The sequence below is a fragment of the Cucurbita maxima genome, unplaced genomic scaffold (assembly GCF_002738345.1).
Source record: "Cucurbita maxima cultivar Rimu unplaced genomic scaffold, Cmax_1.0 Cma_Scf00018, whole genome shotgun sequence".
Taxonomy (NCBI): domain Eukaryota; kingdom Viridiplantae; phylum Streptophyta; class Magnoliopsida; order Cucurbitales; family Cucurbitaceae; genus Cucurbita; species Cucurbita maxima.
In genome coordinates this window covers 2,864,196-2,880,981 of record NW_019272034.1, presented here as the reverse complement: position 1 = coordinate 2,880,981, position 16,786 = coordinate 2,864,196, and the positions used below count along the sequence as shown (strand labels likewise).

Sequence of the window (16,786 nt, the reverse complement as noted above, 5' to 3'; positions counted from 1 at the left end):
TTTTCGTCTTTAATTATTGTTAAAAAAAAATTATTAACTCAAACTAAAAATTTAAATTTAATAAGTTAATGTATTAGATACAAAAATATTCATTAATTTAAAAAATATTGAGTTTTTTATTTTATTTAAAAAAATTGTGTAGGTTTTTTTTTTTTCCCAAAATGTTTCACTTTTTTTTTAGGAAACACATTTTAATTTTTAAGAAAAATTTAAAAAACATATATTTTTTTTTAGTTTTCAAAATTTAACTTATATTTTAAATACATTAATGAAATGTAGATTATTTAATTATATATATATATATATATATTACATAGATTATTATTATATTTATTTTGGAGAGTTCCCGAGTTTTATATTTATAAATAAATTAAAAGTGACAATAATTAGCCAATCAAAAGCTCTTTCATTTCAGCTCGACCGTTAAGTTTCTAATCTGCTAAACGTCGTAGTTTTGAGCCATTGACCTTTGGTACCCGCTCTATAGTCCCTTCTAAACACAGATCTGATTCGAACCCGAAATTTGCATCACAATGGCTACTCGAACTCTTCTTCTTCTTACCATGGCTGCTCTTCTTCTCTTCTCCAATTCCGTTCTCTGTATAGGAGACTCCCCTGCCAAAGATTCGCCTGCCAAGAGCACTGAAGACGACGACGAAGATATCAGCTTCCTGGAGGAGGCGGATGAGTCTCATGCTTCCAGTCATCATCACCTCCCTGATTTTGATAAGTTTGAAGGAGGAGCTGTGGATGAAGGTTTTGGGGACTTGTCCGATTTTGAGGACTCGGAGGGTGATAGGGATGAGTACAAGGCGCCGGTGGTGGATGACAAGGACGTTGTCGTCTTGAAGGAGGGTAACTTCAGCGATTTCGTGGAGAAGAACCGGTTTGTTATGGTGGAGTTTTATGCACCATGGTGTGGACATTGCCAAGCGTTGGCGCCGGAATATGCTGCTGCTGCCACTGAATTGAAGAGCGAGAACGTGGTTTTGGCGAAGGTTGATGCGACGGAGGAGGACGAATTGGGGCAGAAGTATGATGTTCGAGGATATCCTACTATTTATTTCTTCTCTGATGGAGTTCACAAACCTTATCCTGGACAGAGGACCAAGTAAGTGTACTGAGTTGTAAGATTTGTCTGGCTTTGTTTATGGATTGGAAATGGAGCGAATGCTCGACTGTAGATTTGTTTCTTTTACTTCGAGTTCTACTTAATGGAACTGTTTGGCACAAATGTGTTCATGAGTCAACGTTATTTTACATCCTTGATCTGTGTGTGTTCTCTGTTTACGATAATTACCACGTCTTTTTGCAGGGATGCTATAGTTTCCTGGATCAAGAAGAAGATCGGACCTGGTATTTACAATATAACTTCAGTGGAAGACGCTGAACGCATTCTGACCTCTGAAAGTAAAGTTGCTGTTGGTTACCTGAACTCCTTGGTGGTGAGTTTACCTGGTTCTGTTCCTTTTATGCGTTTTTCACTTTATATGTTTGTATTTATGACATTTGATTGGAATGGAATGGCATTTTCTTCGATTAACTTCATGAGCTGTTGCTGTAGTGTCTGTAGCTCAATGGATAAATCTGTACGGATACTTGCTATTTTCTTCACGATCTAGTACTGCTATTTGACAGGGCTCTGAGAGCGATGAGCTTGCTGCTGCTTCAAGACTGGAAGATGATGTCAACTTTTACCAAACAGTGAATCCTGAAGTGGCAAAGCTTTTCCACATTGAAGCTTCAGCAAAACGCCCTGCATTTGTATTGATTAAGAAGGAGAATGAAAAACTGAGCCGCTTCGGTTAGATTATTACTTTTGTTTTTATCAATCACTTCAAGGTTCTGATTCCCTTATTTTATATATTTTGGCTGGATTGTGATTTCTGAGCTTCGTTGTGATACAGATGGCGAGTTTTCCAAGTCTGCAATTGCTGAATTTGTATTTGCCAATAAGCTTCCTTTAGTTACAAAGTTTACTAGAGAAAGCGCACCATTGATTTTCGAAAGTTCAATTAAGAAACAGGTATTGTAGCATAAACATGCTCCTTGAAATGGCTATCACCTAGAAACGCCTTTGTTTATGAAGTTCAGCTCTAGATTCCTTTATCATTGACACATTTGTATCTTTCTGTGCCCAGTTAATTCTATTTGCAAGTTCAAATGATTCAGAGAGACTCATCCCCATATTTGAAGAATCAGCAAAGTCCTTTAAAGGAAAGGTATAGTTGTTGATAAGTAGATTGTTAATAATTATCTTTCCCAGGTTCCCAGTCCAACAATTGGATTGCTAATAAGTAGCTCTAACTTTGACTATGAATAGAATAAGGTATTGTAACTACATATTTTTATCCCTGAACTGAGAAACTAAATTCAAGTTCTAAAGGTCAGGCTCAATGGCTTGGAATATATGCTTCCATTAGCTCGTAAATTCAGCAAATTGCCTTATTTGTTTCTTGTAGATATTAACTAGAAATTGTGAGATGCATTTTAGTTGCAGCAATTTTCAGTCCGAGGGATGGTTTCTGCATTTTCTTTCTAAATTTTTGTGTGTTTGATGCAGCTTATTTTCGTTTATGTGGAAATTGATAATGAAGATGTTGGAAAGCCTGTATCAGAATACTTTGGCATCAGTGGAAATGGTCCACAGGTGATCTTTTTCATCATCTCTCCTATAAGTACTTCCAGATACAACTTAGGACAAGCTTACATAACTTTCAATCTTGAGATTGGGAAGTTTAAATTTTACTTTATATAGGTTCTTGGCTTCACTGGAAATGAGGACAGCAGAAAATTTGTTCTTGATAAGGAAGTTACCTTGGAAAATATTAAGGTCCGGCCATTCATCTTCCTTCCTATTCCCTGTAAAGCATACCTTGTTTGTTTTGTCTTCTCATTTAATTTCCTTTTGCTCATCCCAATCACTCTATAGGTTTTTGGAGAAAATTTCTTGGAAGACAAGCTGAAACCCTTTTACAAGTCAGATCCCATTCCTGAGACTGTAAGTTGAGTTAACTCACTCTCCCTGACAGTATAACTTTATTTCCCATTCGATCTGTATTATGTGTTTTTTCCTTAATTCATGCAGAATGATGGCGACGTGAAAATAGTGGTTGGAGACAATTTCAATGAAATTGTTTTAGATGAATCAAAGGATGTTCTCCTCGAGGTACCGAGTAAACCAACAAGCATTTAGATGTTCCCTCTCATGGTTGTTCTTTGTATACTGATTTAGGTTTCATGTCCAGATTTATGCCCCTTGGTGCGGGCATTGCCAAGCGCTGGAACCAACTTACAACAAGCTTGCCAAATATCTACATGGCATCGATTCACTTGTCATTGCTAAGATGGATGGCACAACAAACGAACATCCCCGGGCAAAGGTATCATGATTTCGTTACCGTATGCTATTAATTAATATGGATAGGAATCACCGAACTCCACATTCGTATGATATTGTCCACTTTAAATATAAGCTCTCATGGTTTTATTTTTTATTTTCCTAAAAATGACTCATACCAATAGATGTATTTCTTACCTATAAAACTCATGATCATCCCCTTAATTAGCCAATGTGGGACTCCTCTCTCGACAATTCTCACCAATCCTCTCCTCGAACAAAGTACACTATAGAGCCTCTCTTGAAACTTATGGGGCCCTCGAACAACCTCCCCTTAATTGAAATTCAACTCCTTTGGAGCCTTCGAACAAAGTACCCTATTTATTCGGACACTTAAGTCACTTTTGACTACACCTTTCAAACTCATAACTTTTTTTGTTTGACATTTAAGGATTTCATTGACATAGCTAAGTAAAAAGTATGGCTCTGATACTATATTATGAACTACGACTCTCCATAATGGTAAAAATACCTCATATCAATGGAGATGTATTTCTTACTTATAAATCCATAATAAAACTCCTCAACCAACCCCAAATACAAATCGAAAAAATTGAAAAGAGATGATGGTTGGTTTGATTTTACGCACCTTTCATTTTTTTTTCTTTGCTTTAATTCACCTGTCTTTATATTCTGGAATCTGGATGGAACATATAATCTTTTAAGCTTGTGATGATGTTCAACGTAAACTTCTTACAGAATTGCTCTTCCTTTTCTCTTAACAGTCAGATGGATTCCCAACAATTCTGTTCTTCCCTGCTGGAAACAAGAGCTTTGATCCTGTAAGTAAACATCATTATATAATCTATCAGTTCTTATTCACTTTACTCTTGCACCACGACACCGCTTGCTCTGGAGAAGTGATCGAATCCATTTTGGTTTCTAGATCACAGTCGAAACCGATCGGACAGTCGTGGCCTTTTACAAATTCCTGAAGAAAAACGCATCAATCCCTTTTAAGCTACAGAAGCCAGTTTCAAGTTCAGAAGGCAAATCTGGAGATGATGCCAAAGAGAGCCCAAAGAGCAGCAGCGTCAGCACCACTGACGTGAAGGATGAATTGTGAAGACAAACTTCTTTTAGTTTTGTAAGTTATGCTTCTTTTATTCCACTTTTTGTTGCAATGAAATGAGAGACAATAGATTGAAGGAAAAAAAAAAAAAAAAAAAAAAAAAACTGGAATTTTCATTTTCAAGAAAAAAGGAGAATTAAAAAAAAAAAAGGTTATTTTTCAAGTTTTGAGTGTATGTCATGTGCTTACTTTTTGAGAAACTAATAAAATAGATAGCTATTTGTTTGTTGCTCATAAATGTGCTTACTTTTTAGTTTAAAGGGTTGTCTTGGGGTGTTTTTTTTCCATTTGGTTTCTAGTTGTGATTCAATTCCTTTTATTTTCAAATAAATAGGTTTAATGCTGTAAAATTTGAATCTTATTGGGTATACGTTGTTGTATTTAATTATGTATTTGATAAGCACGCTTCCCTTCTTCATATGGTCAATAATGTTGGATGATAAAAGTCCTACATCAGCTAAGAATGATCATGAGTTTATAAACAAAGAATATTTTTTCCATTGGTGTGAGGTCTTTTGGAGAAACCTAGAGCAAATTCAGGAGAGTTTATGCTCAAAGTGAACAATATCATACTATCAAGGAGAATTGTGTTCACCTAACATGGTATCCAAATGACTCAAGTCTCAATTAAGGAGAGATGCACTTTATTCGAGGGGTGGTGTTGGATGATGAAAGTTCCACATCCGCTAATTTAAGGAATGATCATGAATTTATATTGTAGAGAGTCGTGTTCATCTAACAAATGATAGGTTTGGATTGGGTTTAATTCAATTGGTTGAAATTTTTTTAATAGGAACTCAATTAGAATTCACAACTTAATTCAATCAATGAGATTTTGTGAACGAATATCTCAAGTTTTATTCCTTTATTTTTTAAAAATAATTATTTATTTATTAGAGATTTGAATATTTTGACAAAAAAAATTTATTGTAAAAAAAAAATTAAAATTAAATCTCAATCTTTTGATAAACAATTTGAATAAAAAAATTGATATATCAATGCTCATACTAAATATCTATGTATTGGTATTTCAAATAAATAAGATTGATTTCTATAACATAAAAAGCTTCCAATAAAAATAATAATAATAAAATGTCTTTTATAATCATTTCATTCAATTATTAACTTCTAACGTGAAATTTGTAAAATAATAAAAATATATTATTGTGTTATTTTTAATTTAAAACATTATTTATTTCATTTTTTTAATTTTATATGTATAATTAATATATATATATATCTTTATACATATATATATTCCGCCATTTAACAAATACCCGTGAATATTCCATTTATAATTAATGAAAAATTAAAGGAAAAGAAAAACAAATTAGAGGAAAGGGCGATTATGGTAATTTACCAAATGCCATGAAAAAGGCCCATCATGGGCCCAATTCACTATTGTTCATTCCAATGGGTCGAAATTTTCGAGCGACGAAGCCTCTTCGGACTTTCCTTTCCAATCTTCGGTAATGGTGGCGTTCAAACAGTTCTTTTCTACGCCATTTTCACCTTTTTTTGGGTTTCCATTACTGGTTGAAATTGTCGACCCAATATCATCAATCGAATAGCTACAATTTCGAGTTATAGGTATGTATATTGAACTTGATTTCACTTTGAATTTGCTATAATTTTCTAGATTTCGTTGTTTGTACGAATCCTCATTTCGTCTTTTTACATCTGGAATTAGATGATTTGATTTAGGACGTCTTTGATGTTTCTTATTGATTTCTGTTCTTCTCTTGCTTACAGTGATCAAAATAAGTAGAGAAAGCGTACTACTATTTTTATCATCTTTGGAATTTGGAAACTATAAGTAATATGATTGTTAGCTGCTGCGGGAGAGTGAATTGAATGTCACATTTCTTTCACAAAAACAAGAGGAACACTTAAATTCTTATAAATATCTATGTTTTCTTTTTAACAACAATCGTACTTGAAGGAAATTCTAAAACTAAGAGGTGAATATCATTTTGGGAGATGACTTTGGTAAGGAGAACTTTATGTTGTTTTGAATTGGCGAAAAAGTTTACGGGTGTAATTCTTGATCATTGAACTGAACATGAACTTGTTGATGGCTCAGCGCTCTTGTAAAAAAAAAAAACAAAAAAATTATATTTCCAGTCATTTTGATGATGGAAACGAATTAAGTATTTCTTGAAGTTGTATTATCTGCTGATTACTTTAAAATTTGTTACTTCCACAGGCTGTTTTCTAAATTTTGTTTCACTGCTGCTGTTGTGCAAAAATGATGGGAGATACTCATGCGCAGGTTGCGAAATTTTCTGTGGCCTTACCCTCGTCCTTGGTTACCCTTCCACATAGATCTTCAAATAGGTTGTCTTATCATCTCCCATTGGGTCTAAAAACAAAAGTAAAAAAGATAAGGTCCTCATCTGCTGCTGATGCAGGACATAGTGTGCCTCCCTCATCTTCAGAAAGAAGGAACCCACTTGCCATTTTTCTTGATGTTCCTCGTACTGTATGGAGGCAAACATTGCGTCCATTAAGTAATTTTGGGTTCTGTCAAAGGAGCATATGGGAAGGTGGGGTTGGGTTGTTTCTAGTGTCAGGTGCTATACTTCTCACACTCAGTTTGGCTTGGTTGAGAGGCTTTCAACTGCGGTCTAAATTTAGAAAATACTTGGCTGTCTTTGAGTTTGCTCAGGCCTGTGGTATTTCTACTGGAACTCCTGTAAGAATTAGAGGGGTTACTGTTGGCAATGTCATTCGTATTAACCCTTCCTTGAGATGTATTGAAACTGTTGTTGAGGTATGCAAATTCATATCCTTTCTCTGCTTGATTAGAACATGAAAGTACTTTTCTATAAATTCTTGGGGAAGAATCGTTAATAATTGTTTCTTTTAGAAGCACTTTGAATATTTTTATCATTCTATCCTTGATTATCTAACCAAAGACTAAAAGTACTTTTTGTATCTGAAATTACTTTTTATTCTTCAAAATCATCTCAAACTCATGTAAGTTCATCATTAGTTTGAGAACCAAAAGTTAAACTATATAGATGTGGGATCTCACATCGGTTGGAGAGAGGAATGAAGTATTCCTTATAAGGGTATGGAAGCAGACACGTTTTAAAAACCTTGAGGGGAAGGCCGAAAGGGAAAGCTCAAAGAGGACAATATCTGCTAGCGGCTAGCGGTGGGTTTGGGCTGTTACAAATGGTATCAGAGCCAGACATCGGGCGGTATGCTAGCAAGGACGTCGGGCCCCCAAGAGGGATGGATTGTGAGATCCCACATCAGTTGGAGAGAGGAACGAATTATTCCTTATAAGGATATGGAAACATCTCCCTAACAGACATGTTTAAAACCTTGAGCGGAAACTCGAAAGGAAAAACCCAAAGGGGGACAATATCTGCTAGCCGTAGGCTTGGGCTATTACAATAGGCTAGTTACAAATAGGCTTACTCTTTGACTTACAAAGATTAAAAAAAAAAAAAAAAAGAGAATACATTGACTAAGATGCGTAAAAGGAAAGAAAATAAAAAAGAGAGACGTTTTAGTTTCCTTAATCAAAGATTTTAACAAAGAGTTTGTACCACATGCCATTAAGTTCATACTATCTTCCTATAGAATTCATCACAGTTATTTTCCATTGGCATGAATTCGTTTTCTTACCATATTTTTTTTTTCTATCACAAAATGAAATATACCACCCATTTTGCAGGTTGAAGATGATAAGATAATTGTACCACGTAATTCATTGGTTGAAGTAAACCAGTCTGGTCTTCTTATGGAGATAGTGATTGACATTACTCCTCGCAATCCTATTCCAGTGCCTTCAGCGGGACCACTTGACTCTGAATGTATCAAAGAAGGTTTAATATTATGCGATAAGCAGAAAATGAAGGGGCATCAAGGGGTAAGTTTGGATGAATTAGTTGGAATATTCACTCGGCTGGGGCGTGAAGCGGAGGAAATAGGGCTTTCCAATACATTTGCATTAGCTCAACGAGTTGCTTTGGTTATTGAAGAAGCAAAGCCTTTGCTTTTTAAGGTCCGACTCCTTACAATTTCATGCTCTAAACTTTATTTTCTAGCTTGGTTCCTAGGCATAGTCATTCAAATTATGAATGTTCATATCTTGTAAATATTATAAGAAAATATTTTGTTGGCAACTCTGATGGGATGTTCACAGATTTCAGGAAGAAGATGGAAGGCTTATAAAAAAACAATAAATACTATGTATTCGTATGTCAGCACTTCCATGGAATCTGATTACTTATTAAGGCTTCTAGATTTACCTAGTAGGTAGGATCTGGACTTTTGCTAAAAAAAAAAAAAAAATTGAAGAGCAAATATGATTAAAACATTGATAGCTCTAACATAGGAGTTGCATTGCGGCTAGAAACTGGGAGTTTTCTTGGGTATTCCGGTATGAGCCTTTGAACGGAATCAGGAATTTATAGCTTTAATCCTTGAAAGTTGTAATTATTTGTGTTAAAATGTATTAGGTTCTTGTTTGATTGTCTATTTTGATGAGTGAGATATATAGTTCCACGTATCTAACTATCTTCCTATGAAAAATGTTTGTTTTGATGTAGTGATGTCTCAGATTCAAGCCATGGCTGAAGATGTTCAACCTTTGCTCGCTGAGCTTCGTGAAAGTGGTCTTCTAAAGGAGGTTGAAAATTTAACTAAAAGTTTGTCACATGCCACAGAAGATTTAAGGTAAACTATTCCTGAAGTCTGAAATTGGAATTTTAAGGTAGAGAACTCTGATTTCTGAATTGCCACAAACTTTATAATGAAGCTTCCCCGTTGAGGAAATGAAAAGGGTCTATAATTTTCAATCCTTTGACAACTTTCACCAGAAATTAGTCGCTCTTTTCTTGATTCTTTTATGCATTTCTTCAAGAGAACAGCCTAAATAGCATTTGTACAACAGATTTTTGGCCTTTTCCTTGCACAAAAATCAGCCCAAACCCAAAACATACATGATGATTTTGAAAAAGAAAAAGAAGAATCAATCTTTGAATTCCTTTTACATGATGTATGCTTATTGAGACTTTTTCGATCATTTACAGAAGCGTGCATGCGTCCATTATGACTCCCGAAAACACAGCACTGCTTCAGAAATCCATTTATACGCTAATTCTTACTCTGAAGAACATAGAGGTAAGATCCTAACTGGTCGAGTTCTTTCCGGTTTGTCCCAAGCAGTTACTTTTCATAAATACTTTCTTTACCTTTCTAACTCCTTGTTCCTCACTATTGCAGAGTTTGAGCTCAGAACTTCTTGGGTTCACTGGCGATGAGGCTATAAAACCGAATTTAAAAGTGCTGATCAAGTCTCTCAGCAGGCTGCTATGAAACAAAGACGTGATCCAAATGGGACTGTATGAACTTGGTATTAGACAACATTGTATCATCTCAACCTTTTCATATTGCGAGCGCAAAGCCGAAGTGGCTCGACGTAGTTTCATAAATGTTATGGTTTCGGCTTCCGGGGAGGGAGGGAGGGAGTCAGGCTCAGGCATTGGCAAAATTTTTGAGATATTTGTGTATGTTCTTAGGTAGTAGCCCTGCTTTAACAGTAGGAAACTTTTGGTTCTTATAACACATATTGGTCCATTTCTTTCAAGGCTTCTTTCTTGTAGGCTGTGGCTTTGGCTTTGGCTTTGGCTGATTTCCATAGACATTTGAATGGGTAGGGGTATAGTTGCAAGTTGATTGGTCCCAAGGGTACTAGAGAAAAATGGGAGGCGTAAAGCAAATGACCCTTCGGTGTAGGGATGTTCGTGAGTTGGGTTAGGTCATATTGGAACCAACGTATCCGTTTTTCTTAAATTTTTTTATTATGGGATTATTTTTATGACGTCTACCTTTTGCTTAGCATTGAAGAACTTGCAACGTCCAAAATGTGGTTTTCAACCACAATCAGTTGGCCTTTCCCCCATCGCAATATTCTATTTCTATTCACCCAAATCATTTTTCTCTCTCTCTCCATTAACCATATTCTTTTAAATAAATAAATGTAATAAAAAAAAATGGGTGGAAAAACTAAATCAATACCTAAAATAGGTTGAAATTGAGCTTTCAACATCTTCAAATTTTTAGGTTCTATGATTATAATCCCAAGTACTTCATTCAAATATATATCTGATTGTGGTTTATGTCCGTTATGTTCAAATATGTCTGATTGTGATTTATGTCCGTTATGTTCAAATATGTCTGATTGTGGTTTATGTCCGTTAAGTGACCCACTTGCACGGTCACAGCTACTTAAAACATAATAAACTTAAAATTTTTTATACTTAGCATTTTTATTGAATCGATCATTCATACTACCTTGAAACATAACAATCATATTTCTAAGCTTAACCAGGTGTCCAACTAGGCTGAATCTAAAATCATATTAAAAAATGAATCTAAAATCATATAAAAAAAATCAATGTGGTCGAAATTAATTAAGAGAAATCGAACTAAAGCGATCGAGTTGAACTGGATCTAGTCTACCAACATAACCCATATAAATCCTTCAGGGTCGGTTGGCAACTGATAATTTCGGTCGCCGACTAAAATTATTTTATTTTAGATATTTCAACTTATTTATAAAAGTTCGGTAATCACATCTACTTGTTCTTTGTCTAGGCACTTATGGTAATACAAAATTAATGTATGAAATTTGATGGGCTTATTTATACAAAGTACTAATAATATGGGTTTATTAGTTGTGTAGGCACTTATGGTAATACAAAATTAATGCGAATGAAATATGATTATCTTTAATTAACTTCGTAATAATTTTATTAAAACTGCTTCCCACATTTCAAATAATTTATGATTTTCGTTATAATTAATTAATTAATTAATTAGTTAATTAGTTTATTAAATCCAAGTAAGAGAAAAATGTAAATTATTTGTGTTGACTTGTGAACCCAATTGCTCTATATAAACCCCGAACTCACCCTTTCCTTCACCATCTTCATCTTTTAACTTCCGAATCACTCTACCTGGAAATTCCAAATTTCCAACGCCGCCTCTCCCGGTGTCTCCTCCGTATCTCTCGCCGGTTCTCCTTTCCCTCTCTTTCATTCCACCTGCGTCGCTCAATCTCACTCGTCTGTCCATTTTCCGTGCTCGTGAATCTAGGTCCTTTGCCTTTCTCTCTTCCCGATACCAGTTTTTGGAAACCAGATCTGCCGGATCCATTCTCTTCTTTTCGTTTCAACTGTTGAGATCGTGTTCTTCATCCACCTTCTTCTGGATTCCAGTGCCGTTTTTTTTTTTTTACTCCGATCAGTTTTGTGGCAGATTCGGTAAAGAATGGCCAAGTTCGCATCGATTTGTTGTGCAGTTCTTTCGGCTCTGCTTTTGGCGCAATTCACTGTTTCTTCGGATTCGATGGCGGAATCCCCCGCTCCGCCGCCGCAGACAGGCGCGGATTCACCTTCGTCGCGCTCTCCTTCCATTTCCAGTCCATCGTACGCATCTCCACGGAATGCACCGGTAAGTTCTCCTCCATCGCCTCCACCATCAGATCTTGCTCCTGGTTCATCTCCGACTCGATCGCCTCCTCCTTCCTCTTCTCTGGCTTTTTCTCCACCGCCATCTGAACCTAGCGACTTTAACCGAAGCAATGTGAGTAAAGAAGACGAATCGGATGGAGAGTCGAAGGACGGGATGAGTGGAGCTCAGAAATTTGGAATCGCAGTAGGAGTGATTGCGGCGGCTGGTTTGGTTGGATTTGGAGGATTGATTTACAAGAAGCGCCAAGCCAATATTCGCCGATCTGGCTATGGTTATACTGCGAGGAGAGAGATTCTCTGAAGACCGCCATGGCTCTGGTACCTCTTGGTTTCTTAATGTAATTGGTTTTGGTAACACAACATTTTTAGGGATTCATCGACAGTTCCAACATCTGGGTTAAATATTCTTTTTGCTCGATTACAATTCCATTATAAGTTACTGATGTGTTAATTTTAATGTTCTATTTCAATGTTTTCGAATTCATATTTCATTAGCTGCTTCCTTGTTTGATTTTCTGCTCTTCTCCTGACGTATTCCTGAGGATCTGATTCCTGTTTGGCTGCTAAGAACGTCCTGGAAGAGAAAACTTCTGAGAATTCATCATATCACCAGCGATAAATGAATTTCCTCCATATTTATTCAAATTCTGTGTTGTATTAGAAATTTTATTTATTGAACTAAAAGAACATTTATTTATTCTTATTGTTAATTTCAATGATAGAAATTAATTGTAGGTTAAACAATAAATGTCTGTTCAAAAGGATGGGCCATAGCAACTCTATGAATTACAAAGTTTGGAATTGCTTTAAAGAATGTTTTTTTTAATTAAAAAAAAAAACCATTGAAAATTCTCCCTCAAAATCCCTCGTAGTTAAAAATTGTGATGTGAATAAATAATTTTGAAAATATATATATATTCGTATTATTTTTTCATTTATTTATTTCTATTATCTTACCATATGTTTATCTAAACTTTTTGTAGGCTATTCTCTAACTTTTTTTCTGTCTAAATAAATATTTTGTCCCTTTCTTTTTTTTGTATTTTCTTTCTCAAATTTTTATATTATTTTTTTTTTTGTCCATCTCTCTCTATATTTTTGGAAAAATATATGTTTCTCTCCTCTTATATACATCATAATATAAGATTCATGAAACGAAACTCAAATAATTTGGTCAAAAAATTAAAATTCTTTCAAGAAATCTGTTAAGGATATTTAGTAATAAATTATAGTTTACCATATATATTATATTTGATATTTTATTATAGATATTTGCCTGATTATCATAGGTATCTTTCCATTTATTGTTATTTCCATTTATTACTGTTTCCATATCCTTGTAATTTATTTGATTATAAATAAGATAACTTTCACACCATTTAGGTGGTGGATTAATCAAACATTCACAAAATCAAACATAAAAAATACGAAAACATGAGTTATTATAGCATTCTCTTTGAGATCGAATTTCATGTTTCTCTAATAGTTCAGTTTGAAAAAGAATTTCCTCCCAAAAATATTTAGTAATGAGATAGATCGAGTGGTGTAAAATAGTGGTAATCTACAAAACAAAATCAAAAGATGGAGGGAGTATTAGAGTTTGTTTTTAGAATGAGAGGAGTATAGATGGGAGAAAGAATAAATTATTCAAATTTTAAATTTTGAAAGTTTGCAAGTGAGTTAATATTTTTCAAATTTTAAATTATGAATATCTAAAGAATATATTTTAGATATTCATAATTAGTTGGAAGTGAGTTTATTTTATTCACACGATTTAGTTAATTTATATTTTCTTTATTTTAAAGTATTAATGGGTAGATTGTATCTTATTTAAACTTTGTGAATATCAATGAAAATTGAACCTTAGATCCCAATTTTATGAAGATTAAACTTCGATCCCACTTCTATTTGTCATTCTTAATTCTGTATTGTTTCAATGAAGATTGAACATTCGATCTCAATTTTATTTCTCATTCTTAACTCTGTATTGTTTCAATGAAGATTGAACATTCAATTTCAATTCTATTTCTCATTCTTAATTTTGTATTGTTTACTTGAGTTATTATATTTTCAAATCTATTCATACTTTTTTAAGTGGTAGATATTATGTCAGAATCTTACTACACCATTCAAAGAGTCGGGTGGAAATTTTCTAATAAAATTCAAGGAGTTAATTTCACTTATGTCGAGAAGAGTGCACTTCATTTTAAACGAAGCCAAGTAACATTAAAAAAGATCAAATGGCATAAATCAAACTCCATCTCAAGTTTCATTTAGTGCAAATGAAGCATCAAATAATGAACCTACACTTAAGTGTGAAGTCTCTTCTCTTACCTTTAAAGTTAGTTTAATGTTTTAGAGATTACACTATTAAATATGAGTCAATTAGAGAGATTTTGATGATGTTTTAAATCATTACATTCATTTCTTGCTCCAATTTTGAATTATAACTGCAAGTGATATTTATAGCTTATTTTTCCATAATATCATTTACCTTTATAAAGATAGAATCAATTAAATTGGCGAAAAAGTAATTGCTAACTTAATTGAAAACTTAACAAACAAAAATAAAAAGAAAGGTTTAGGCGGATGTAATTCCTCCTCCTGGTAAAAAAACACAAATAAAAAAAATAAAAAACTTCAAATTTAATTCCCACTTCAGACTTAGTTTCACAGAGATATTGCATTTGGAGAGGTCAGTAGTTTTCCTTTTATTTTATTTAATGATATTAATTTATTAATTTAGTTACAATTAGTTAGTTTTGAATTAGAAATTAAAGTCATGGTGAGAGAAAGAAAGTTTTGAATTAGAGATTAAAGCCACGGTGAGAAAAAGAAGTAAGAATTGATTAAATATTGGCTAAAACTAACTTTTAAGGAGAAACAAGGAAGATTGTGAATATAATTAAAAGGAGAAAACAGTTAGAGATAGAGATGGAAGATTGTGAATATAATTGAAATTATATGAAAAATGTTTAAGAGTATTAAACATCCGAAGAGAAGATAGAATATCTTGAAAATGTTAATAGGTATTAAATGGTTTGTATGAACAAATATATATAAATATTTCAAGACTTAACTCATGCAAAGACTCTAACGTTCACATGAAGTATAACACCTGGACCAATATAAATTAGAGAAACAATTTTGTAGAAGTTCAAACTTGAAACTGATGTCATGGGCTCACATAGGTTGACTTAGATTTCAATTAACTTTCATTAAGGATAACGTCGGGACATCAACCTAAGCTAATCAAGTAAGTGACCTTACTATCGGTATTGTTATATTTGATGTTGACACGTGTCTGTGGTTCTACACGTGTCATGTATACTGATATTTGTGAATTATTTGTAAATCAATATGTTTATGATATGTGAATTGTATGATAATAATTACGGTACGATGTGTTCAATGATATGTTTGAGATAGGATACGAGAAGGATGCACAAAACGATATATAACGATAGGAGTAAGATACATTCATGAAATGTTAAAGTTGAGTTACATATTGAATTGCTATAGATATGAGAGAATGATAAAAAAATACGGTTAGGTTATGGGTAGAAAGGGATAGACTTGTGATAGATTGATAGAACAATAGCGTTAAGATACGTTCCTGCAATGATATGACTAAGGTACGTTCATGTAACGATATGACTGTGATAGGTATAAGAACGTTAAAGCTATTATAAGTTAGGAAACGATATGACCACGAAGTGTTTACGACATGAAATGATTATGATATGACATGTCAATGACGGACATATATATGTTGTCCTATGATATGAAATATGTTATGGTACGAGATATGTGATAAATTGACATGTTTATAATATGAAACATTGTGATGTAATATGTTATGGTATGATATGTATTTGATGGTTATTTAAAAGCATAGAACATTATGTTATGTCTCTTAAATTGTGTGTATACAACATGATATGAATGACATGAAATCACGATAAATGACATGGAATATAACCCTGTTAGAATTATGTATGATATGTGAATTGAAGAATGAGAAATGATATGATATGAATGATGAACGATACCTGAAACGATATGATATGAATGATGAATGATATCTGAAACGATATGAAAAATGATATGATATGTATATAATACTAGCGGGTTTATATAAAATGATAATGAAAATGGAAAAATGTTAAGACCTCATGTATTATATGTGCTCATACATTAGGGAATACTCCTATTCCATCATGAGAGTACAGATATGTACATCCATTAAACAAGTGAAGTATCGTTATGTTTTACATAATGCTACCATGACGGTTACTAATTCTAATAGGGTTCGGAAAAAGTTAAGCTACTGGAGAAGGCTCGCCCAACAAAAAAAGGGGCCCAGCGGTGTGCGAACTGACTGGTGAGCCCATACTTGCATGTATGGGTTGTGTGTAGAGTATATGATACACATACAAGCTGCCCAATTAGAATAGTGCGTAGGAAAAAAAATAGACTGATAGGTCCTACCATAGCATATTGCATATGTTCTTGCATTTAACCCCAATAGTAGGATTACTTACTGAGTATTTCTTTAAATACGCAAGTCAAGTGCTACCTTTATTTCAAGTGAAGGCAAGGCAAGACATTCCTATACAGCTGATGATGACATTGCAACTCAAGACTATGACACATGTATGGGTAGTCGCATTTATTTTCTTAATCTTAGGCTAAAATAGGACGAAAGTTATGTTTTATGAAAGTTTAAATGAAGTATTTTCCATTCCCGTATGAGAATTCAGTAGCTTAAGTAGAGAATTCAGGGACAGAGTAATAGCAACAAGAATTAAAAAATTAAAA

The 16,786-nt window shown here is 33.8% G+C and overlaps 3 protein-coding genes across 4 annotated transcripts; all 3 read left to right on the top strand.

The window, feature by feature from the left end:
• Positions 1 to 485: 485 nt before the first annotated feature.
• On the top strand, positions 486 to 4,592 carry LOC111493278 (protein disulfide isomerase-like 1-4). The gene is made up of 12 exons (XM_023142925.1): positions 486 to 1,111; positions 1,316 to 1,445; positions 1,639 to 1,804; positions 1,908 to 2,026; positions 2,142 to 2,222; positions 2,564 to 2,650; positions 2,759 to 2,833; positions 2,933 to 3,001; positions 3,089 to 3,169; positions 3,249 to 3,383; positions 4,126 to 4,182; positions 4,287 to 4,592. The coding sequence occupies exons 1-12, from the start codon at positions 534 to 536 to the stop codon at positions 4,464 to 4,466; spliced, it is 1,758 nt and encodes a 585-aa protein (XP_022998693.1). The 5' UTR covers positions 486 to 533; the 3' UTR covers positions 4,467 to 4,592.
• Positions 4,593 to 5,886: 1,294 nt separating this feature from the next.
• On the top strand, positions 5,887 to 10,317 carry LOC111493450 (protein TRIGALACTOSYLDIACYLGLYCEROL 2, chloroplastic-like). Of its 2 annotated transcripts, none has more exons than XM_023143175.1 (6): positions 5,887 to 6,062; positions 6,719 to 7,245; positions 8,161 to 8,490; positions 9,049 to 9,164; positions 9,521 to 9,611; positions 9,714 to 10,317. In XM_023143175.1, the coding sequence occupies exons 2-6, from the start codon at positions 6,721 to 6,723 to the stop codon at positions 9,804 to 9,806; spliced, it is 1,155 nt and encodes a 384-aa protein (XP_022998943.1). In that variant the 5' UTR covers positions 5,887 to 6,062; positions 6,719 to 6,720; the 3' UTR covers positions 9,807 to 10,317. The 2 variants fall into 2 exon arrangements, with proteins under 2 accessions (XP_022998943.1, XP_022998942.1); XM_023143174.1 differs by having other exon boundaries at positions 6,679 to 7,245.
• Positions 10,318 to 11,384: 1,067 nt separating this feature from the next.
• Positions 11,385 to 12,454, top strand: LOC111493451 (proline-rich receptor-like protein kinase PERK10). The gene has a single exon (XM_023143176.1). The coding sequence runs from the start codon at positions 11,763 to 11,765 to the stop codon at positions 12,264 to 12,266; it is 504 nt and encodes a 167-aa protein (XP_022998944.1). The 5' UTR covers positions 11,385 to 11,762; the 3' UTR covers positions 12,267 to 12,454.
• The last annotated feature ends 4,332 nt before the right edge of the window (positions 12,455 to 16,786 follow it).

Excerpts from the sequence above, each read along its gene's own strand:
- LOC111493278 (XM_023142925.1), top strand. The coding sequence starts at position 534 with ATGGCTACTCGAACTCTTCTTCTTCTTACCATGGCTGCTCTTCTTCTC. Across the intron at positions 1,112-1,315 it reads TATCCTGGACAGAGGACCAA|GGATGCTATAGTTTCCTGGA; the intron begins GTAAGTGTACTG and ends GTCTTTTTGCAG. Across the intron at positions 2,834-2,932 it reads TTACCTTGGAAAATATTAAG|GTTTTTGGAGAAAATTTCTT; the intron begins GTCCGGCCATTC and ends ATCACTCTATAG.
- LOC111493450 (XM_023143175.1), top strand. The coding sequence starts at position 6,721 with ATGATGGGAGATACTCATGCGCAGGTTGCGAAATTTTCTGTGGCCTTA. Across the intron at positions 7,246-8,160 it reads GTATTGAAACTGTTGTTGAG|GTTGAAGATGATAAGATAAT; the intron begins GTATGCAAATTC and ends CCCATTTTGCAG. Across the intron at positions 9,612-9,713 it reads TTACTCTGAAGAACATAGAG|AGTTTGAGCTCAGAACTTCT; the intron begins GTAAGATCCTAA and ends TCACTATTGCAG.
- LOC111493451 (XM_023143176.1), top strand. The coding sequence starts at position 11,763 with ATGGCCAAGTTCGCATCGATTTGTTGTGCAGTTCTTTCGGCTCTGCTT.